Source organism: Typopeltis vanoorti, chromosome 9, assembly GCF_054136105.1.
Source record: "Typopeltis vanoorti isolate ZY-2024b chromosome 9, IOZ_Tvanoo_1.0, whole genome shotgun sequence".
Lineage (NCBI taxonomy): Eukaryota > Metazoa > Arthropoda > Arachnida > Uropygi > Thelyphonidae > Typopeltis > Typopeltis vanoorti.
This window is the reverse complement of record NC_143557.1, coordinates 78,252,376-78,276,714: the sequence shown is the minus strand read 5'-3', so window position 1 is coordinate 78,276,714 and position 24,339 is coordinate 78,252,376. Positions and strand designations below refer to the sequence as shown.

The window sequence follows — 24,339 nt, the reverse complement described above, 5'->3', positions numbered from 1 at the left end:
TGACTTTAGATACTTTGGTTCAACAATGAAAGAGGATGGTGAGGCTGATAAGGAAGTGGAATGCAGTGATGGAGTGATAAGAGGGTGCTGATCAATCTAAAAGGCAAAATCTACAGGAGAATAGTGAGACCAGCTATGATGTATGCTATGGAAACTGTGGCCCTGAGGAAAAATAACATCAGCAGGATGGAGGTAGCGGAGATGAGAATGCTTAGGTGGATGATGTTGTGTCCCAATTTATGATTATTATTCTATCTAGTGAAATTCTGTTTATCTATATTCAACTTTTATCTATGTACGAGATATCACCCCAAAATACAAATATTTAAGCTATTTCTCCCCTTAGTGTCCCTAATATTTATATTATACTGCACCTTTTGGGACATTTAGTTTGAGATATAAAATACAAAAACAATGAGCAATTACAAATATATGTCTGCATGTGAAAACCAATATTGCAGTCATGACACTTTATCTCATAACTCATCTAAATATTCTCCCCTCCCGTGTGATTAGGTTCATACATTTTCAAGTGGTGCATTGGACAGCAATTTCAGACAACTGTATTATCAATGAACAAAGGTTTATTAAACTCGTTAGCATGGTACAATTCAATTTCTAATATATATAACTCAATTCAATACTAAGAAAACATTTACAAAATAACATTAGCTAATCACAAGTATTTGGCTAAGATTCTATACGGGTATTGCAATCATGCCGCCATAACAAATTCAACACATGCAATCATATGTATAATCCCAGATCTAATTAACACTTTAGTTAACCCTGTATTAGTCTGAATACGCTATATGCTGTAGCACATGGACATGTGATCAACTCACTCTATTTAACTATCTAAAACTATGTAGATTAAACTATCCTTTCACTGTGCTAACACATAACTTTGACATTTAAAACTTTCCTATAAGTTACAATACACATGCATAAATCTCAGGACACTTGAATAGTTATATAATTAATATTAACAAGCATACTCTCATTACAATCAATCATGTACTATAGTCCTAGTATAATTTTCCTTAGTCTCTTCAACTGTTCAGTAATAGAACAATGATTACAATTACCTACGATTTCAATTAACATGAGATTTTTACAATACCTTTTGACTTGGGTTTTCTATATTGGCCTCTACCGTTTTTCCGATTGCACTATCCTGGGATGAACTCCTCTATAATCTGTCACTCCAAAGTTCTCTTGGCATTAAACTGGGCCTTTGTGATCTTAAATTTTCGTACTTGAATTATGGACATACTTTGAATCATCTATACAATGGCTGTGAAACTCACCACGTGGGCACTGACTTCTTTATAGATTTCCTCTTTTCGTTGTTGTCACTGGATTATGAAACACATAGATAATACCTTCTTTCCTTTAGCTAAATGGCATTCCTCGTTTCTTACCGTAGGAATACGGAATCGAAATCCCGCTCACTTTTGTTTCCTTGTTGTGTCGGATGGAGATTAACTCCAACCCCACCACTCAGGAAAACCACGTGAAAAAACCTATATGAAAAGCTCGTGAAGAAACTATCCGGGTAAAACCCCCGTGGGGGGTTCTAACCCTTTTATACCTTGATCCCTACCGGCACCTTCTTTAATTTCTTTTCCCCGCCCCTTACTGGATTTGACTTCACCGACCAATTAGGGTGGCGTTTTTCTACCAAACATCCTGTGGTCGGCAAGCATGTGATGACATCTCGATTCGGGAATTGACCCTGAGCGTTAGTCTTTTGCTTTTGCTAGCCTCAAATTAATCCCCCTTCTAAAATTTTCTAAGAATTTACTTAATATTTTAATCTCTCATTTCAAGTGTTAAAACTAGCCTCTCACATACAATTTCTTATGACTAATCTTTTCTGTCTTACTTAACTAATTTTTTTCATATCACAACTGCAATATATTCCCTCTTTTATTATTTAGTTCAACAAACACTTTTTTTGTTATATATTTTACTTGGATGCAAGAATATTTTTCTTTCTTTAAATAATTTTATGTATTATCTCTTATACAGGGGTTTTATTTTATTTTCTCTTCATGTTACACCATGATAACTGAAAATTCCACATAGTGAAGGTATCAGGGTGTAACAATGTGCAGTGTGACCAGAAAGGATCGTCTGAAAAATGATTATGTAAGGGGAACAGTGAAAGTTACGAACTTAGGAGCAAAGGTACAGGTGGCGAGGTTGAGATGGTTTGGTCATGTGATGAGGCAGGAGGACGAGTATGTGGGAAGAAAGGTCATGCAGATGGATGTGCAGGGAAGGAGGAAGTGTGGTCGCCCAAAGAAGAGATGAACACTACAAACAGCGACCCTACTTAAGTGGGACAAGCTGCAGAAGAAGAATTGAGCTTATTTGAACACTTGTAATCATATTGAAAATTATGGAATAATTCATGATTTCGAAATGTACCACATGTATATCACAAATTACTGCCTCTGAAGGTGCTGGCTCCTTTATTACCTTATTCTTAGTGAGGCATATTAAACTTTCACATTCTAAAAATAATTGTTACAGTGAATTTTAGAATAGTTCTTCATGATATATACTTATTTCTCTGTACTATATCAAAGGATACATGCAGTTATAAGAATTAATATATACTATGATGTAGCAAGTGGCAAATCAAATGATCACCTAGAAATATCCTCTCCCAAGCTTCCAACTAAGTATATCAAACAAGAACTATTCTAAAAATAATTGTTACACTGTTTCCTTAGCACAAGAATTTTTCTCTATTCATTTTCAAGTTACAAAATATAACATTTTGTGTGTAATATAGCATAATTGGTTTGGTTAAAGAATTTACTGTGATGTCATTTAAATAATCTTCATTAAACAATATTTCAATATCACCTTAAATGATGAAAATACCATATTTATATCATTAATATAACATTATAGTGAAAAAATTATTAATATATTATAGGGATGAAAATGGGACTGATATATTTTAAACTTTACTTGAGATTTTTCTCTTTAAATATTTTTAATGTATAATGTTTAATTCCAGGTTTGCACAGATTGTGTTGTCAATCCTCCACAGCCTGGTGAACCTTCTTATGAACTGTTTATCAAGGTAATTTATTTAATCAGTTAAATTAACTTATTTATTTCAAGTATCTGATATAAATCAGAAACTTAAAAGTGGTATTAACATAAATGATTTACATAAATACTACATAAAAGTGAATATACTTCCTTCACTGTTACATTGAATCAAATATGAGCTTATAGATTATGATCAAGAAAATATGAGCTTATAGATAATAGTCTTCCATCATAAAATTGCAAATGGTTTAGTATTTACTGTGGTTAGTTAAGGATTGACACTGCATAACTGGAAGACCTCTGCATAGCTTATGGGCCTTCTGGTCCAATCTTCACTTACTCATTTTATGTACCTTGTTACTAGGCATCCACTCGGTTTTTGAGTGAGCAGTAATCAACTGTGATTTCAGATTTAGCCAACCACATGGTATTCTGTATTGGCTGCAACTATATACACGTTATGAGAAAATACCATAGTCAAATATTATGCAGCTGGACATTGCCCAGTCAACACGGTTTTCATCATAGATATGGAACCAGAGTGAACAGCGAAAAGTAAACTGATCAGTAGGTGAAGATAGACATTATCAGTATTAAAATTATTGACAGATAAGAGGTGAAACTAGTAGAATAATTACAGTAATACTGACATAATTGGTATTATTAGACCGAAAGAGACCATAATAGATATCTTTTTAAATAACGATTATAACATTTTTTTTTTTTTCCATTTACAAGGATGGAGTCATAGTATGGAAATGAATATGGAACACTTGATAAACTTTTATTTTGAATGGTGATCAACTCCATGCAGAGTGGTGCAGCAAATTCAATACTGACAATTAAATTTATTTGTGCATACAGTTCTATAGAAGGTTCTAAGGAAAGATGAGAAAATTTTAAGCCATTACAAAGAGCAGCTAATATAAAGGGTTTTTTTTTTTTTTTTTTAAGACTTAAGCAGCATAGTTGGGGAGAAAACGCTAAACCATGGTGGAAAGTTGTTTTGGGGATTTCTAGTTTTGAAAAGGCATTTGATACAGTGAAACATAAAAGGCCTTTTGACATTCTAGAAAACATTGATATTGACTCTTATGACTTGGAAATTTTAAAGAGATTATATTGGTCACAAACAGCGTCAGTATGTGTAAATGGAGAGGAAACAGAATTCCTGATAGAGAGAGAAGTTAAACAAGGATGCAAGTTATTACCATTATTGTTTAACCTTTATAGTGAACAGATGCTTAGAGAGGCACTTGAGGATGTAGAAGAAAGGATAAAAATAAATGGAAGAATCATTAATAATTTAAGATATGCAGATGATGTAGTGGTGATGGCAGAAAGTGAAAATGGATTACAACAAATTATTCAAAGAATTGAAAACTCTTGTAAAGAGTATGAACTAAGGATTAACACAAAGAAGACTAAGATAATGATAATGAGCAGAAAATTAGGAGATAATGTAAAGATAAGATGTGGAGGAAATATTTTAGAAGATGTGGATAGATTTCAGTATTTAGGTAGCTGGATCTCAGAGAAAGGAACTTCAGAGTTGGACATTAGAAATAGAATAAGCAAAGCTAAATCTGCATTTATGGAAATGAAGAGAATTTTAATAAACGAGTATTAAAATAGGTGTCAGAGTTGGAATAGTTAAAGCAACAGTTTGGAATATTGCAAGTTATGGAAGTGAGTCATGGACACTCAGAAAGACAGATATATCAAAAGAATTAATGCATTGAACATGTGGTGTTATAGAAAGATTAGCTATACAGAGAGAATATCAAATTAAGAAGGTTTAAGAAGAGTTGGGATGGAAAGAACACTGCTCAAGAATATTATGCAAAGAAAGACCAGATTTGCGGGACATCTTCTGAGAGGTTCTTTGGGACACCTGACAAGAACTATATTACAAGGGAAATTGAGGGGAAAAGAAAACATGGAAGACCAACTAGAGACTGGTTCAATGACATCATGGAATGGACTGGTTTAAGAATGACGGAGGCGACAGACAGAGAGAAATGGAGAAGAGCTGTTCATCTGCTGCAACCCTCTTGCTAGAGCATGCTACTGGATGATGACGAAGCAGCATAGTAGGGAATGAATCCTAGGCTTTGAGGAAATCTGGAGAAAAGAGTAAAGCTGATGATACTGGTGGAATAGAATGCCTATTATATTTTTGCCCAGAACCTGGCCTTTCATTATTAACATTAAGGTTTCTTTAGATTTTCACTTTATAACAAATAATTGAGAAATCATGAATGCCTGTAGGTAGTAGATGATTTTTTGCTTGGTGTGAGGCCATCCAGCTTGCTTATTAGAGGCCTAAAGAAATCTGAGAAAGTTCTGCTGGTCACTAAACCAAACATGAAACATTCTCTAGAACACTGTTTCTTAACCTGGGTGGTAGCACCCCCAAGGAAGCTCTGTGAACAGTAGGGGGATAAGTGTTATAATATTACTAATAATAAAAAAAAATTCCATGTTTAATCTCGCATCCCTATTTATATTGTGTGTTTGGCAACACTGTTCAGAATATTGTATGCATGGCAATACTGTTCAAATTTTTTAGCTGCTTATTTTTTAGAATTTTTTACATTGAAAGTAAAGTAATTGGGCTACTCTTTAGTCTGAATTTTCTACATTGAAAATAATTAATTGGGCTATTTTTAGCAGAATCCACTATAAGCTTTATCTGCTATTTTTACTAATGCCTATCTAACAACCCTGGTTTACAGATTAAATCTAGCCCATGGTATTGTGTGGTGCACATTGTTGATATTGTGTAGCACTGTAGCCCATTAAAATGAGTGAAAAAAAAATGTCGTCAATATTCAAGTGAATTTAAAGTTATTCCATCTATAAATAATGAGCAGTTACCAATGTGCTTAATATGTGAAAAAACTTTCTCAAACGAAAGTTTATTTTTCACTTGGTTAGAATATAATAAATTTAGTTTAATCCTTTATCCAAGTGTGAGCAAACAAAGTTTGCGCCTGAAAGTATCTTCAGGACTGGGGTAAGGTGGTGCAACACCAGGTGACTCCTTGCAAAGGTGGACCAAGCTACTATCACTCCTATCTCAGTATCTCCCATATAATGCAAAACACATCTCCTTGCGGATATGTCTAATGTTATGCATTAAGGGAAGGGCCACTACCCAGACTAGTTTCGACCTTTATTGGGGTCTCTTCAGTGGGAGCCAGGCCCAAGTGGAAATACCAGCCAGAAGCATTAGCAAGGTCATCTCTACCTATAGAAGTTGCCAGATGGTGTGCCACCTTTTTTTTTAATAAATTACTCTGGATTTAGAGAAAGATGTTGAAAGTTTATTTTTCACTTGGTTAGAATATAATAAATTTTGTTTAATCCTTTATCCAAGTGTGAGCAAACAAAGTTTGCGCTTGAAAGTATCTTCAGGACTGGGGTAAGGTGGTGCAACATCAGGGCAACTCCTTGCAACTCTTTTCACAATTTATTATATTCTAACCAAGTGAAAAATAAACTTTCAACATCTTTCACTAAATCCAGAGTAATTTATTAAAAAGGTGGCACACCATTTGGCAACTTCTATAGGTAGAGATGACCTTGCTAATGCTTCTGGCTGGTATCTTCACTTGGGCCTGGCTCCCACTGAAGAGACCTCAATAATGGTCGAAACTAGTCTGGGTAGTGGTCCTCCCCTTAATGCATAACATTAGACATATCTGCAAGGAGATGTGTTTTGCATTATATGGGAGATACTGAGATAGGAGTGATAGTAGCTTGGTCACCTTTGCAAGGAGTCGCACTGGTGTTGCACTACCTTACCCCAGTCCTGAAGATACTTTCAGGCACAAACTTTGTTTGCTCACACTTGGATAAAGGATTAAACTAAATTTATTATATTTCTCAAACGAAGGAATGAAGCCTTCAAGAATGATTGAGCATTTAAGAACAATGTATCCAAATAAAGCAAAAATGGATGTGGAGTACTTTTGCGAATTAAAGGCTAAATTTAAAAATCGTCCTGGACTTAAAAGGGTTGGTTGCAAAACAAAGTAACCAACAAGAGAAGGGACTTGTTGTGTCTTACAAACTTTCAGAATTAAATGCCAAATGTGATAAGCCGTAACTAATGACAAAACTCTCATCTTCTTCATCATTTGCATTAGTCTTGGGACTGGTAGCTCAGCAGCAATTTCCTCCATTCCGCTCTGTCATTAGCTTTCTTCTTAATCTCCTGGTAACTCCTCAAACCCATGCTTTCTTTGACTTGGTCGAGAAAGCTTTTCCTTGGTCTGCCCCTTCTTCTTTTTCCCTCTATTTTGCCTTCAGTTATTCTTTTCACAAGACCACCATGATGAACTATATGTCCAAACCACCTATCCCTTCTAATTTTGATCGATTTAATTAGAGTTCTTGTTTCGTTTATCACTCTAGGACTTGTTCATTTGATTTTTTTCTGTCCATTTTATTTTGTTCATGTGCTGCCAGCACCACATTTCAATAGCTTCCAATCTTCTTACATCTTCTCTGCCTCGAATCCAAGTTTCACATCCACACAGTGCAATGCTCCATATCAATGTCTTTACTAATTTTTTTTTCAATTGTAGGTTGAGGTTTCCTGTTAAAATGCTTTTCATCTTAGAATTGGGCTTTTGCATTGTTTAGTCTTGATCTTATGTCTTCTCTTGTTCTGCCATCTTCTGTTATTATCCTTCCTAAATATTTAAAGCTTTTCACTTGTTTTATTTGTTTCCCCGCTGATGTCTATATGCTCTATATTGATAGGGATTTTACCTGTAACAAGGATTTTAGTCTTTTTTTGTGTTGATTTTCATTTTATATTTTTCAAGATTATTATTTTGTAATTCTAGCGTTGTTTTTAACGTTCTTCTGTTTTCTGTTACAAGGGCTATGTCATCAGCATATCTCATAGACATGACTTGTTCACCATTTATCTTTATGCCACTATTTATTTTATCTTTAGTTTCCTGTAAATAGCCTTTTTGATATATAAATTAAATAAAAGTGGTGAAAGTATACATCCTTGTCTTACTCCACTCCTTATATTTATTATTTTCTCCTTATCATTGATTTTAATCAGTCCATTTTGATTTTTGTAAATTTGATAAATTATTTTCCTATCCCTCAAATCTATGCTGATATTAGTTAAACAATTTAGGAGTATTTGCTGGTTTACTTTATCAAACGCTTTCTCTAAATCAAGGAAGCAAATGTAAGTATTTTTACTAAAGTCTAATCTTCTCTCTATTATTGTTCTAAAACAGAGTATTGCCTCTCTTGTTCCTTTATTCTTTCTGAATCCAAATTGGTCTTCATTTAATAGACAATCTATTTTTGAATAAATTCGATTTTGAATAATTTTTAGCAGAATCTTGCTAACATGTGGGATTAAAGCTATTGTTCTAAATTCGCTGCATTTATTTGCGTTATTCTTTTTTGGTATTGGTATTATAGTTTATTTCATAAACTCCTTTGGTATTTCTCCTCTGTCATAGGTTTGAGCTATTAATTGATAGAGTAAGGTTTTTGTCTCATCACCTAGATTTTGTAGTAGTTCTATAGGAATATTGCCTACACCTGTATTTTTTCCCTTACTCATTTCGGATAATGCTTTATCAAATTCTTCTCGCATTATTGGGGGTCCTAGATTATCTTCATTTTGATTTTCTATGCTGAATCTCGAAGTGATGATGCCATAGTTTAACTGATAGGAAGCGCCTCTGAACAGTTGACCAACGAAGAATTGGTCGAACTGGAGGAACATATTGCAGAAGAGGAAAAAAGAGAAACAAGGAGAGGTAGTCAAATAATCCACAGTAAAGGGTCTTGTAGAGATCTTCTGTGCAGTTAGCGATGTTCTCAAAATGGTTGAAGACATGGACTCCAATGTTGAATGCTACTTATTAGTAGAAAGGAAAGTACATGGTGCGTTTGCTTGCTATAAACAAATTTATGATGAAAAGAAGAAGAATAAGCAAAGCACATTGGACATTTTCATCAAAAAAACAAAAGGTTACACCAGAAGAGCTGCAGCCTGGTCCTTCACATAGGGAAGGTAATGAAGGTGTGATTGTGGAGGAAGATTTGGGTCAATATTCTCCTGTTTTATAGTGGCAGTAAGTCACAGTACAGTTTTATAATAAGGTTTAAAAATTAAAATGACAGTATACTTATTACTGTTAAGTCACTAACCCTTATAACTCTGTTGATTTAACATGTTCGCTTACGTCTGAACCGACTTAACATCCTGCCGGATGGAACGGAACCCCGGGGTAAGTCGAGGGGTGTGTGTGTATGTATATATATATATAGCAGAAAATTATGATGATGATTGCAGACAGGTGTAAGAATACAACAGTTCTCTATGACATTATCATTTGTTGGCATTCTGGAAATGTGATTACCAGAATGCCAAAGAACTTTGATTTAGCTCAAAAATTATGTAATATGCATGTTTTGAGTCATCACTTTCCCCCTCTCTCTTTCCCAAAGTGATAAACTTTCAAGTTGCTATCCACAAACTGACATCTAAGAGTAGTACTACTTGCTCTGACTCCTGTACTTGCATCCCATTGACAATGCAGTTTATTTGATGTCTTATGCTATTCTGGTGATAATAGTTTAATTAGTAGGTTCTACTTTGTAAACTTCTTCTTTTTTCTCCTCTGTTTGTCACATTTCTTATGATTTTTTTTTTCTCAAAGCGACATGATACTGTTGAATGATAATCCTTTTTTTTTAAATCTCATGTTGAATATCCTCTCCTAGAAGTCCAAGCAGAACACTTTTTTTACACAGTGTAAATAGTCATTCAACTCAAGTCCATGATAACATTATGCACTGTAGCTTTTATACCCTTAAATGATGCAGTTAAATATGATGCAATATTTGACATTATGCATTCTTGTAATTACATCAGAATCACAACTGCTATCAAGTGTCTTTTTGATATATAAGATTGTACATTTTTCTAAGCATGAAACAGGGCAAATTTTATGATATAGCTATTTATATTAACAATCTTCTAAAAACTTTTTGTGTTCTAGAGTTTAGTTTTCAGCAGAATCTTTTGATACTCATGATATCTCTTTGAAAAGAGTATTGTGTACTTCACAACAAATATAGATGTTTGCAAATTTAAAAGTGACTGTATAAAAGTAGGACCACCATTGATGAACTTTTCTCAAAGTTCTGATACTGAAACCAAATAATTTTTATATATAAAAAAAAAATATTTTTAAAGTTTTATTGAGTATGTAATTTTTTTTTTTTTTTTTTTTGGCCGAAAAACGAATGTGACAAATGATAACTAACACTGGGTTTAATAGTTTGGAAATTCAGCAGAAAGATCTTATTGAAGACGTCGATAACAACAGAGAAGATAGCTCAGACCTGGTATTCCACTTCTCTCACACTCACCACAATATTGAATGGGACAAGAGCTCCATGTCTTACATAGAAAACAACTTCAGCACCTGCAGCATCAAAGAGGCTACAATAGTTATCCACTTACAAAGCACTCTCAATGGAAATCAAGGAATGATTTTATGTGAAATTTGGAAGTCACTTATTAGATCTGTCAACACGTCAGACTTTAATTTTTCTGCCAACTATCATGCATATCTGCTAAACAGTGCCAGCTTCCATGCTCCACATGTTTTTACTTTTGTGTAACAGTTTCTGCATGTTCAGTTTTAGTTATGTAATTTTAGTTTTTTTTTTTCCCTAACCCAGAAGAAACAACTAGCATATGTGGTGAAACTAGTTGGGTTAACTATCTATATGGTGATCTGTTAAACCCAGTGTTAGTTATCATTTGTCATATTACTAAGTTTGTTTTTTTATGTAGCATTAGTTTTGATATGTGATTTTAAATTACACCTGGGGCACTCATTTTCTGTACACCCTCTGAGGGTATATGTCAGGAATTTGATGATGATGATGATATATATGGAAAGTTAACTTATTTAGACTCCTGCCATTCTGTGTCAGCAAACAAATAAAATAACATAAAGATTCACTAGCAGCAAGTGGGAACTTTGACATTCATTTGCATAAATGTTAAGTACTTTAATTGCCCCATGAATTGTCATGGACTTTTAAGAAAGAGCATAGGCAATTATTGTGCCCATTAAAGCAAAATGTTTCATACACTTCTTGTATGTTTTGATATTTTATAGAGCAACATGGCACATTTGAACACAACTTCATATAAAAAAAAATTCAAATATTTACTCATTATGATCTTAAATGTATAAAATTTAAAATAAATAAAAAATTTTTCTTTCTTATAGGAAAAGACTGCAGTTTTGCAGTCATTAAAGGAAAAAGCATTACTTGCAGCTGATACTTTTAACAGTATAGAAGGTATGAAGTGCAATAAAGTGGCAGGTGCAATGTATGCATTTCCACGTTTATTTTTGCCATCTAAAGCTATTGAAAAAGCCAAGGTAAGATAATTTTTCTTTATTGGAAAGCTGAAAATTCTTTTTTACTTATACAAAGTTATTTCCATATCATATGGAAATATATATGTATAGAATATGAAATAGTTTCATGTTCTGAAATTCACATTAATTCATCTTCATTTTTTATTTAAATTTCACAAAGCTAATTAGAGCAAATGGCCATTATAGCTGTGTCAAAGAAAAATCTTTATAATGAATAAACCATCCCAATATAACAAACCATTTCTTTGGTCTCGGTGAGTTTGCTGTAGCAAGCACTTCCTTGTAGAAAGTGCTTATAGAACCTCATTTGTTAATTTTTGAGACTCACTTTGTAGATTGTAGCAACTGCCTTCATCATATTAAAGCTTTTGGTGAGAAAAAATAGTCTAAACTGAAGTTGATTGGCACATTGGGATACATTTGACATTTTCTTTCTCTTACAACCTCCTTGGTCAACATAGTTGCTGAGGCTACATCTTTAATTCTCACTGTTTACTTTGCATTTTTTTTTGGTTCATGGTAAATGTTAATTTTCTTCGTAAAAAAAAGTTCAAGTTTTGCAGCACACTTCAATAAGAAGTGTGCTGCAAAAGATATATAGAAATTCTTCTTGAGGCAGCCAAGGAAAAATATACAGAACTTTAGTAAGTCCAGTTGTGATCTGCAGCAAGTTGGGCATGGAGGTATTAAGTGTCCATCCCTCAGATGAAATGTCAAATATCTGTATCACCAAATGAAAGATGAATTTCATCAGTTAGTGTATTGTGATTTTTACTTACTGTAGGCGCTTTGCAGTGGTATAAAAACCATGTTTAAACTCCAGGCAGAGTCTTCGTTTACTTTTCCCATATCTTCTAGTATGCAGTATGAGTGTTAAATGAGATATCTGGGAAGTTGTGACATTTCTTCTTTTAAGGATACAGGTTTAAAACAGTTATTGTGCACACTTGACTACCTAGAGTTTACACCAGGTGGAACCTGATGGTGAGCTGGCTAGCTAATAATTTCCATGTCATTATTCTGCCAAATGTGGAGGGATTAGACAACATGTCATGAGCAGAGTCAAAGCCACAATTGGGCAAATTCTTTAATATATGGATTAACAAAGAATTCGTTACTGCATACTTCATATCCCTCCCAATTTTGGTTTACCGGAAATAGCACCCATGAAAAGGTAAACAAAGAGAAATCTCCCAAACCCTTCAATATTTATTTTGCAAATGTATTGTTGGTTACTGAATAAATCTGATAAATCAGGTTTATTCAGTCACTATCTTACCTTACCTTTCCCATCTCTTTTATTTCAAAATAATGTTAATTTTTGTCTCAAAAGTGCATTCGAGTCCTACTAATGTTCCACATCAGAGTGTGTTCAAAATAGGATCTTGTTCTTTTTGATAAAAAATCTTTTTTATCTTTTTGATAAAAAAACTATATATATATATATATATATATATATATATAGTTTTATGAAGAATTAAATGACTAAGACTGAGATTTAAGCAAACAGGTTTTAATATAAACACACTACTAGTTTTGGCCTGTAACAGCCTTCTTCAGGTGACATTATAAAAGAAGAAAAAACACTAAACATCAACGTTTTCATGCTAATTATGTATAAAGACTGTCTATGTTGTTCATAGTCTTTTAACCCTCAATGTTTAGTGTTTTTTCTTCTTTTATAATGTCACCTGAAGAAGGCTGTTACAGGCCGAAACTAGTAGTGTGTTTATATTAAAACCTTTTTATTTAAATCTCGGTTCTAGTCATTTAATTCTTCATAAAACTGTGTGTGTTAACCGAGTCAATGATCATTCTGTCATATATATATATATATATATATATATATATATATATACTGTATTTGCCGGCATATAAGACGTACTTTTTTTCTTTAAAAATAAGTCTGAAAAACAGGGTGCATCTTATACACCGATACTCAGTTTTTTATTATTTTCATTTCTGGAAATTTTCTCTGTTCCGAGTTGTGCGATTTCTTTATTGCTCTCTTGCGGTGTGTGTGAGAGCATTCCAGTTATGTAGAGCAGTGTTTCTCAAACTTCAGACATCCACATTCATATGATTGGTGCGATATTAACAAAAGATCATGCTACTAAATGACAAACACACGCCGACAATTGAGTTGAAATGCTACTTCTCTTCAACCGAATTCCTTATATAATATCTGAAACACATTCACTATATATTTCTTCGTTTTAACACGTTCACCCAAACAAAACCATATGTTGCCAGTACAGCATATGGTTTTGCTTGAATCATAGAGCATTTTCTGTGTGTGTGTGGGGGGGGGGGCATGCGATTCATTAGTTAGTGCTGTTTTTATCCCAGTTGTCTCTAATTGCACTGTTTGTTGAGTAGCATATTACACAGCCTGCAGATGGCTCTGTACCTTATTCAGTGATACAACAGGAACGTTTTACGATCTCAAACTTCATGGATACATTGAATTTTATTCTATGCATTAATGATGCGTAGCCAAAAATTGTCACGGACCCCCAGGGGTACGCATACCACACTTTGAGAAACACTGACGTAGAGTTCAGTGGATACGCATGCGCTGTCATCGACGATCACAGCTGTGTCCTGTTCGTTTAAACTTTCCAATTGTTGTCGCAGTTGTGAATGGTGATAAATTTCTGCCATTAAATTTTCTCTAAATTTCTTGGCAAATTATGGCTGAAAAACGTCGGCATTGTTACAATATTGCATACACGCTATGTGTGATTGTGTATGCTAAAGAACATGGAAAACAGGGCTGCAGAGGGGCATTTTGGACCACACCCAACTGAGAAAATGATAAGAACTTGGCGGAATCAGGAAGAGGATTTAAAAAAAGCAACTCACAGTAAAATAACCTACAAAGTGGAACTGCAAAATGGCCAGAACTTGAGGCAGAACTGAATACTTGGATTTTAGACCACAGAAAAGTGGGACTTTCAGTGTCTACAAAAATAATTACTCATCAAGCGAAAGCGATAGCCACTAACAGAGGGATCACCAACTTTACTGGATCAACATCATGGTGTTCAAGATTCATGAAGAGAAACCAGCTATGTATGCAGACTAAAACAAAAATATCACAAAAGATGCCAGCTGAATATGAAGAAAAAATGATTGCATTTCATCGATTCGTCATTAACACAAGGAAATGAGAAAATTTTGAATTTGCGCAAATAGGAAACATGGACAAGGTTCCGCTGACTTTTGATGTGCCCTCAAACAACTGTAGATTCCAAGGGCACTAAAAGTGTTACTATTAAAACTTCAGGGCACGAAAAAACTCACTACATGGTTGTTTTATCCTGCTGTGCTGATGGGACAAAATTGCCGCCACTATTGATTTTTAAAAGGAAGACACTACCCAAAGAAAAACTGCTTAAAGGAGTGTTTGTACATGTTCATGCAAAAGGCTGGATGGATGGAGGAGGAATGAAGTTATGGATAGATAAAATTTGGTCTAGGCGCTCTGGTGGACTTGAAGAAGTCTGCCCTGTTAGTATGGGATCAGTTTCGTTCTCACAGAACAGACGATGTTACAAATAAACTCAAGGAATTAAACTCAGTCAGCTTCAACCTTTAACTGTCTGTATTAATAAACCATTTAAGGGATTTATGAAGGAGAAGCGGAACAGCTGGATGCAGTCTTCAGATTTTGAGGTTACGCCATCAGGAAGAAGGAAGAGGCCTAGCATTTCGCAAGAGTCTGAGTGGGTCAAAGCTTCATGGGACGCTGCGAAAACTGAGACAGTGGTTAAATATTTAAGAAGTGTGGCATTAGTAATGCCATGGATGGTACTGAGGACTCAGATTCTGATTTAGAAGAGGTTTCAAGTGTCTCTTCATTTAGTTTTGGAGATGAATTTCTGGGTTTTGATGATTAAAAGTGGGTACTCTTTCCTAGTTAGATTAGGTATTTGTTGAAAGTAGACCTACTTATTACTTTATATTTGAAATACTGTAAATTCATTATAATATTCGGTGAAGTTTTTTCCCTAAAAAATAGGGTGTGTCCTATATGCCAGCAAATACGGTAATTCGCAATTTAGTGAATACATAATAATAATAATGAAAGGCTTGCAGAAATTGGAAACCCTATTCTGGTGATGAAACATGATAGTACTTCAGTCCTCTAGCAAGCAGGGGATCACATCACATTTTACAGGATGATTCCCTGTCTAAGGAGGTCATACTTATAAGGCACCAGTATGACAGAGTCCTGTTTATGGAAGCAGGCCATTTACCATGGGAAGATGGAGTTAACTTGGCTGAGAGAGAGGCTATATATTGTAAATCACTAGTCCATCAGTGAATACTTAATAAATGGTTTGCCTATTAATATGCTTTTTTTTTCCCCCTCAACAGTAAGTTAGTCTTTGGCTGTGGCCATGAATGTTGATTTTTTATTCTGGGTGCTTCTGTTTTTCTTTCACAAACATAAAACCAATCTCAAATGCATTTGGCAGTAAGCTACATGTATTGTAAAGATATAATGTGTGAGTTTGTGATGTACCCTACCCTAGATAGTTTCTGGTGGAAAGCCAGTTATAATACCATTAGCTGTAACTAGACAAATGAATTAGGCTTTGGGAATGATCAACTATTTATTGGTTTTGAAAAAAATTAATTCAGACTAAAAATAAAGAACAAAAAATTGTTCCTACTCAACTGATGTGAATAATTTTTTTATTCCTTTTATTCAGACAGAAATCGTTTCTCTGATGTATACAGAAAGATAGTTTAGAAACATTCCCAAACTTTTCATTTCTCTTGCTTCATAGCAGCAAGGTTGGTAGAGGGGAAGGGTGACTATTATAATTATTTTATCATTTCAAGCTGTACTGATATGCAGTCTCATCTTACTAAACTGATGCAAAATTTAAATTATAGAAAACAATGGAATTTGCCTTAAGAGTTTGAACCCCAAACTCGGTTGTTACAACATTTTACATTTAACCAATTATCACTCTTTAGAAGCTTTTACTTCAGTTACTCTAGATCCAGTTGTTCATTTATGATTTCTGACACAGTTGTCTGAATTCTCCTAATGCATCACAATGCTGTTCATGCTAGTATTTGGGTTGTTCCATATCCATTGTAAGAAAAAGAAAATGCCTTGAGCTAGACAAATCCTCAAAATTACTTGTTCCATTTCTTAAAGAGGAAAGAGTCTTATCAGGTGAATAAATGTTTTGATGCTTTCAAAATTAGCTTGTTTAATTTCATTCTTTCTAAAACATAGACTACATTAAAGTTGATGATGTCATATAAAGATGCACTGCTCACCCTATCATACAAATTCTTCTATAGATTAAATTTTTGCATTTTTTATGTTTTTGTTTTCTTTTTCAGTCTCTTGGGCAGGAACCAGACTTCTTCTATGCAATGCAGTTATTAGAAACTACTGGAATCTGTGTTATTCCTGGAAGTGGATTTGGACAATTGCCAGGAACTTTTCACTTCAGGTAAGATTGATCATTTTAATGACATTGTAATAATTCAGATCATACAGTTTAATATTACAGTATCATGCATTTACAAATAAACAGACCTTTTATTTGGGGATAGACATGTGTAGGTAATGAATGATATGGAAATTGAACTTTCACTGATGTTAGAGTATTTCAAAAAATAAGGTAACAAGCAATGTTATGCAAAGGACTTGATTCCAACATGATGCAAGTATAACACATTGTGCAGATCAAGAGATTTCCTATGCTTACACACATGCAGTTTGTATTATTATTGTATGGGCACCTCCATGGAGTCCAAAGACTCATTGTGGGTGACCCAAATTATCCACACGGTATCTGTTGTACCTCTCCTTGAACCCATTAAAAGACACATCACTCACAACTGAATCTGGCAACCCATTTCATTCATTCACCACTCTCTACACATTCTTACTCAACTTCCAGGAATGACCTTTTGTTCTTCCCTTTCTGGCCAAGTGCTGCTCTGCATCAGTCATATAAAACCCTTTAAGTGTCTTAAATGTTTCTATCGTATTCTCTCTTTTTTGCTTATCAACCAACTTTTGCAACCCACAAACTTCCGATCTTTACTCATAAGAAGCATTTCTTATGAGTAAAGAAATGCTTCTTATTAGTCATTTTTCATAAGAAGAAATGACTTCTTCTTTTGAAGAAGTCATTCACAGAGCACTTACCATCTTGATCATCACTTGCCTTGGGATCCTCTCTGCTACTTCCTCACTCCCCAAGAAACCCATGTGACACCTGAGCACAGTAATCCAGACATGGACATCTTAAAAGGAGTGATAATTTCCTCATTTCTGCTTCTGGTGTGTTCTTTAATAACCAAGTAATCTTATAAGCTACCTTGACAACCTTAGCAATTTGTCCTGCTAACTTCAGCTCTCTGTCTACTACCACGCTCAAATCCTTAGCTTTGTTGATTTCCTGGAGTACAGTTTCCTCAGTGGTACACAGCTTGTAATATTTTTATTCCAAATGCATAACTTTATGCTTGTCCACATTAAACTGATATCCATTATCTTTTACCCATACCATCAGCTTATTTAAATCATCACTGGAAGCTCTGTGCATTGCTTTGAACAACTATTACCCAACTCGGTTTTGCATCATTAGCAAACAACTGAATATTTCCCTTCAGATAATTTCCTGTGTTATTTAATGTACAGATTAAACAGCAGTGGTGGCCCTCGTTATACCAAGAAATTATATACTTGGTTTAATCCTTTATCCAAGTGTAAGCAAACAAAGTTTGCAAATGAAATATAATCAGGACAGGGCAACTCATATATAGAAACTAATGACTTCACATCACTTGCCTTAGTATCCCATAATGCAAAGCACATATCCTTACAGGTATGTATAATGCTATGCATTATGGGAAGGATCACTATCCAGACCGGTTTCGACCTTTATTGAGGTCTCGTCAGTGGGAGCCAGATCCAGAAGTGGTACTGAAGTAATGCAGAAGTCATGTATATTTTCATATACAAGTTACCAAAAGGTGTCACATCTTATTATTAAAATACTCTGGATTAGAGATAGTTGTTGAAAGTTTTTCCACTTAGTTATACTATAAATCAGGGCTGTCTAAAACACGGCCTGTGGGCCACATCCGGCCTGCAGTGCAATTTTGTACAGCCTGCCTGTGGGTTTTGATTTTCATGAGTGAAAAAATAAAATAACAATTTGAATTCAATAAGTATTAGATGTTTTAATTCTATCACTAATTGATAACCTTGATGTTGGTAATTGTATTTGGTGTTTTTACATCACTATATACCCATGTGTTTTTTACATATTAGATGTGTCAAAGAATTGTTCTTACACTTTTTTTATACTGCCAAAAGTGAAAAAGGAAAAGATTTTTTTTTAAATTGCTACCAATAGAGAGGTATATGAAATTGAGGCACTTTGGATGCAAGATGTGCTCAATGCTCGGGAGCATATGTCTTTGTAAAAGCACTTTTTCAATGATGAAATTCATTAAATCAAAGTACAGATGTTCATTGACAGATAATTCTCTTGCAAATTTACAACGATTGGCAACTACAAGCATCGAAAATGATATAAGTACTTTGGTAAACGAAGCTGAACTACTGCAGAGTTTTTGCTAAAATTAAATAAACAGTTATTGTTTCTTGTCTGCTGTTTCAATAAAAACTTATTGAAAAGAAAAGCACCATGACTTTTCTTTCTTATGAAATTTTCGAAGTGCTTGCAAAACCTCACTAATGGTAGGACTCTTTAAGTAATTTAATATACGAGGGTGGTCTGAAAAGTTCTCAGCCTAACAATGAAAAAACGAATTTATAATTTCAATATTATTTTTATTTTTCAACATAATCTCCCTGAAGACTTATACGTTTATTCCAGCAATGCTCCAGCACCATTATTCCGTCCCTGTAGTGGTTCTCAGTAAGATCTACAAAATACCCCTCTACAGCTGCATTCGAAGATTCGAAGAAAAACACTGACCAGCGAGGAAGAGTTTTAGTTTTGGAAAGAGATAGAAGTCAGAGGGAGCCAAATCTGAGTAATAGGGTGGATGCTCCAACAATTCATAGTGCATTGTCCTGATGAGAGATAACTTTTATCTTCTGCAAACCAGGTGTGGTGCTAATGGGTCAAAGCTGTATAACTGAGAGGAGAACTGACCAGGGCTTCTGACCTAATGTCCAATCCTCATCTTCTCGTGGTGCACCCTGTTAGGTATCTACTTTGATACTGAACGAACGAGGATGGGTTGGCAATTTGGGATTTAGCCGACCAAATTGTATTCTTATTGGTTAAACCAAAATAAAAAATGATGGTACAACATGACAAAATTTCATGCCGGCTGGGGCGTCGCCTGGTTAAACAAGGCCCCCGTTGTTTTCGCCAGGGAACCAGGGCAAAAAGTCAGCTACTGGAACAAATCTAAAAACAAACCCCAACTCAACATCACCAGAGTTAAAGATCGGTACTATCAATGTAAGAAGCCTGAATGGCAAAGAAATGGAGCTAGCCGAGGAATTAGATAAGTACCAGATCGACATAATAGGGGTGACTGAAACAAAAAAGACCAAAACTGGTGAGATCTTTCTGAGCAATAAATACAAAATGTTATATTCAGGCAATGACAATCAAGGAAAAGAAGGAGTAGCCATAGTATTCAACACAAAATACGAGGCTAATCTTCTTGAATGGCAGTCAGTCTCAAGTAGAGTAATGTGAGCAAATATGAGAATGGGGAACTGGACAATGAGACTTATTTGTGCCTATGGTCCCACAGAAGGTTCTACTAAGGTAGAAGGGAGGAATTTTTTGAGGCTTTAGAAAAAGCAACTGACACAATGAAAAATGAAAAGTTGGTCCTTGTTGGGGATCTAAATAGCAGAGTAGGAAATGATTGTGAGACATACAAAAATATTTTGGGAAAATTTGGAGAAAAGAGCAAAGCTAATAATAATGGCAAATATCTGTTGGATTTCTGCTTAGGACATGGACTGGTTATTACTAACACCATGTTCCAACATAAAAATGTGCACAAATTCACATGGAGAGAAGAGGCTAGGAATAAGAAAAGTCTCATTGACTCTGTTATTGTTGATAGTGATGTTTTCTCCCTGGTGCAGGACACCAGAGTGTGCAGAGGATTTGAAATTGGAAGTGATCACTATTTAGTCTTCAGCAGGATAAAATTGAATTTCATATTGAAAAGAATAACATGTAAGAAAGTTCTAAATCGAATAAAAGTTGAACAGCTCTCAGATGTGAACTGTAGACTAAAATACAGAAATATTATTGAAAAGAAAATGAGAGAGTTTGAGAACAGGAATCAAACCTTGGAGATTCAGTGGCAAACTGAAGAAAACATTGATTGATTCTGCCAGAGAGGCAAGTGGTGAGGTTGTGTGCAAGGATAAAAAAATGAGAACTCCCTGGTGGACACAGGAAGTTAAAGAGGCAGTGAAGGAAAAGAAGAAAGCATATCAAAAGTTCCTGGCAAATAAGTCAGCTTTTACTCTTACAGAATACAGAGACAAATGTAAGAAAGCTAAACAGTGTGTAAAACTAGCTAAACAAAAGTCATGGGAGGACTTTGGCAAGAATATAGAAAATAAATATCAAGAAGGTGGCAAAATATTCTGGAAGTTGTTGAAGAAGCGTAGGAATGGAGGAAAGAGTGCTGTAAAAGGAGTTAGAGATGATAAAGGTGACATGAAAACAGGAGAAAAAGATATCCTTGAAGTATGGAGTAATTACTTTGAAAAACTGCTAAATGAAACAAGCAGTGATGATAGCACAGTGGTAAAAAACACTGACCAGGCATGCAGTCAGGAATACATATCCATACTTGAAGTAGAAAAAGCCATCAAAGGCTTGAAATGTGGAAAGGCAGCAGGAGTAGATGATATTCGACCAGAAATGCTGAAGTATGGTGGTATAAAAGTCTTACTGTGGCTGCACTGCATAGTTCAGAAAGCCTGGACAGAGGGATGAATTCCCAATGATTGGAGTAGAGCTCTCATAGTACCCATATATAAAAAGGGAAATAAAACTGAATGTGAGAATTACAGAGGTATTTCCCTACTGAGTGTTCCTGGCAAGATCTGTGCAAGTATACTTGAGAACCGGTTGAGAAGAATTGTGGAAGAAAAGCTTGGTGAAGAACAAGATGGATTCAGGCCAAATAGAGGCTGTCAGGATCAGATCTTCACTTTACGACAAATAGTCGAGAAAGCATGGGAATACAACAAAGATCTGTATTTAAGTTTTGTCGATTTGGAAAAGGCATATGACAAGGTGCCAAGAGAGAAGCTATTCAATACGCTGCAGTTATATAGTGTCAATGGGGCATTATATCAAGCAATACTTAGTCTTTATTTGAGTTGTAAGTCAGCAGTTAGAATTGAAGGAAGTACAGGAAGATGGTTTAATGTTAAATCTGGTGTGAGACAAGGATGTACATTATCCCCTCTGTTATTCATTATCTATATGGATCACATTATGAAGGAATGTGGTATTAAACCTGATATCAAAATTGGAGATGTTAATGTCAGCTCTTTGCTTTATGCAAATGATGTTGTACTTCTAAATAAATCCACTACAAGTCTGCAAGATTCTCTGACTAAATTGAATAGCTGTTGTAATAGATATGGTATGAAGGTCAGCAATAAAAAGACAAAGACAATGAAAATAGGCAGAATCATTGAAAATGTCAACTGTGTTGTGAATGGAGAAGCTGTGGAACAAGTAAAACATTTCAGCTACTTAGGCACCATTTTTACTGAAGATGGTAAATTAAATATAGAAATAGACAACAGAATCAGCAAAGCTGGTATGGTGGGAAGCCAATTGAATAAATTCATATGGAATAAGAAAGAAATTAGTCGGAACACTAAATTAGCTGTATACAAGACCGTGTTCAAACCAGTTTTAACTTATGGATCTGAGAGCTGGGTCAGAAGTAAAACACTTGACCAAAGACTAGAGACCGCAGATATGAGGGTCCTGAGAAAGATTATAGGCATGAACATATGGCATCAATGGCAATATCATATTAAAAATGAGGACATTAGGAAAGAACTTGACATTGTCAGCATCCAGGAATGCGTTAACAGAGCTAATCTCGGGTGGTATGGTCACTTAAATAGAATGGGAGAGGAAAGATTAGCAAAACAAGTGTTCTCTGCCAGGTTGGCAGGAAAACGACCCAGAGGAAGACCAAGATATAGGTGGATTGATACGGTACAAAGTGCCTTAGACGATAGAAATATAAGATCTGATAATGTTGGAGTCTTGACAAGTAACAGGCTGATTTGGAGGAAAATTGTAGATAGGAAGTTAGTAATGATGTAATTTTTTCATGTAGTACTGTCATATCCTGTACACCCCTTGAGGGTACATGGCAGGAATTTGATGATGATGATGCAAACCGGGTTGTTTTCTCACGAATTTTTTCGTCTAGTCTGGTTAAAAGATCGAAATGATATTCCCCAGTTATTGTTTTACCTTTTTTCAAGATAATTAATTTAAAAAAATGCCTTTAGCATCCCAAAACACCGATGCCATGATCTTTCATGCTGGTGAAACCGGCTTCTGGTGTGTAATAGTGAATCCAAGTCTCATTCAAAATCCTGCTTAAACGCTCCAAGCACTGTTCAGGTATTTTCATGCGAGTGTTTTTGATCTGCTGTGAGCAGGTGCGGCACCCATCTTGCAGAAAGCTTTTTCATTTGCTTCATGCAAAATATATAAATATATGCAAAATAAAAATAAAATATATCCTACATGTTCTTTTGAAATGCCTATAGTCTCAGCAATTTCATGCACTTTGACTCGCCATTCATCCAATATCATATCATCCACTTGATCAATGATTTCTGGTGTTGTTACACTTTTTTGGACATCCTTCACATGGATCATCTTCAAGGCTGATACGCTGCCGTTTAAACTCAGCAACCCATTTCTTAATTGTCGAAAATGAAGTAGAAGAGTGTCATAAACTTTTATGAACTTCGAATGAATTTCTTTTGGTGTTACACCTTCTTTGACGAAGAATTTTATAACCACATGATACTCGATTTTATCCATTTCAAGAGATACAGACAACACTTTTACTTCAGACAGCTGTATAAAACCAACTATTTGACTTGCAATTTCACATGGATGCTTATGACAGATGTACCAACTTAAAAAAAAAAAAAATCTTTTTGCCAATAGTGTTGCCATCTATGGTTGAGGCCGAGAACTTTTCAGACCACCCTCGTATATAGATTAAACAATGGTTGAAAGACTGATCTCTGAGGCAAACCACTGGTCACCTTACAGATTAATACTCCCCTTATACCACATTATCTGATACTTGTCTATTAGTTACCCACTTATCAAAGCCAGTCATTTATATTCCAGTCTCATATTCTCTAGTTTAGGAGTCGCCAAACTTCTTTGACCGTCGACCCCTTAAAGAGTTTCTTGACTTTTTATCGATCCCCTCTATTTTACTATTACGTAATTATAATAGGATAAGCAAAAAAGACGCTTATGTGAGTTTTTAGATTGTTTATTTTATAGTTACAGTGTTTATTGTATGCATAACATAGTATATATTATTATATTGGTTTAACCTCAAAGGGATACTTTTTGTTTTTGACGTTCTTCTTAACATTACTTATTTCATAAGTGGGATAAATAACACTGGCACAAAAAAAAAATTTTTTTTCTGCTGATTATGATCTGACACTTGTTTTTTTACTAATTTGGGTGCGCTGATTTCAAATATCAAACCCATTTTTCTCTATCACGTC

At 34.8% G+C, this 24,339-nt stretch overlaps 1 protein-coding gene across 2 annotated transcripts in view; it reads left to right on the top strand.

Moving 5' to 3' along the window:
- LOC150103173 (alanine aminotransferase 1) overlaps positions 1 to 24,339 on the top strand; it is a 225,310-nt gene that overhangs the window by 177,662 nt on the left and 23,309 nt on the right. For both annotated transcript variants that reach the window (XM_090397351.1, XM_090397350.1), the window contains exons 10-12: positions 3,038 to 3,103; positions 11,379 to 11,534; positions 16,905 to 17,017. In XM_090397351.1, the coding sequence (XP_090253477.1) occupies positions 3,038 to 3,103; positions 11,379 to 11,534; positions 16,905 to 17,017 (335 nt within the window). The remainder of the gene's footprint in view (positions 1 to 3,037; positions 3,104 to 11,378; positions 11,535 to 16,904; positions 17,018 to 24,339) is intronic.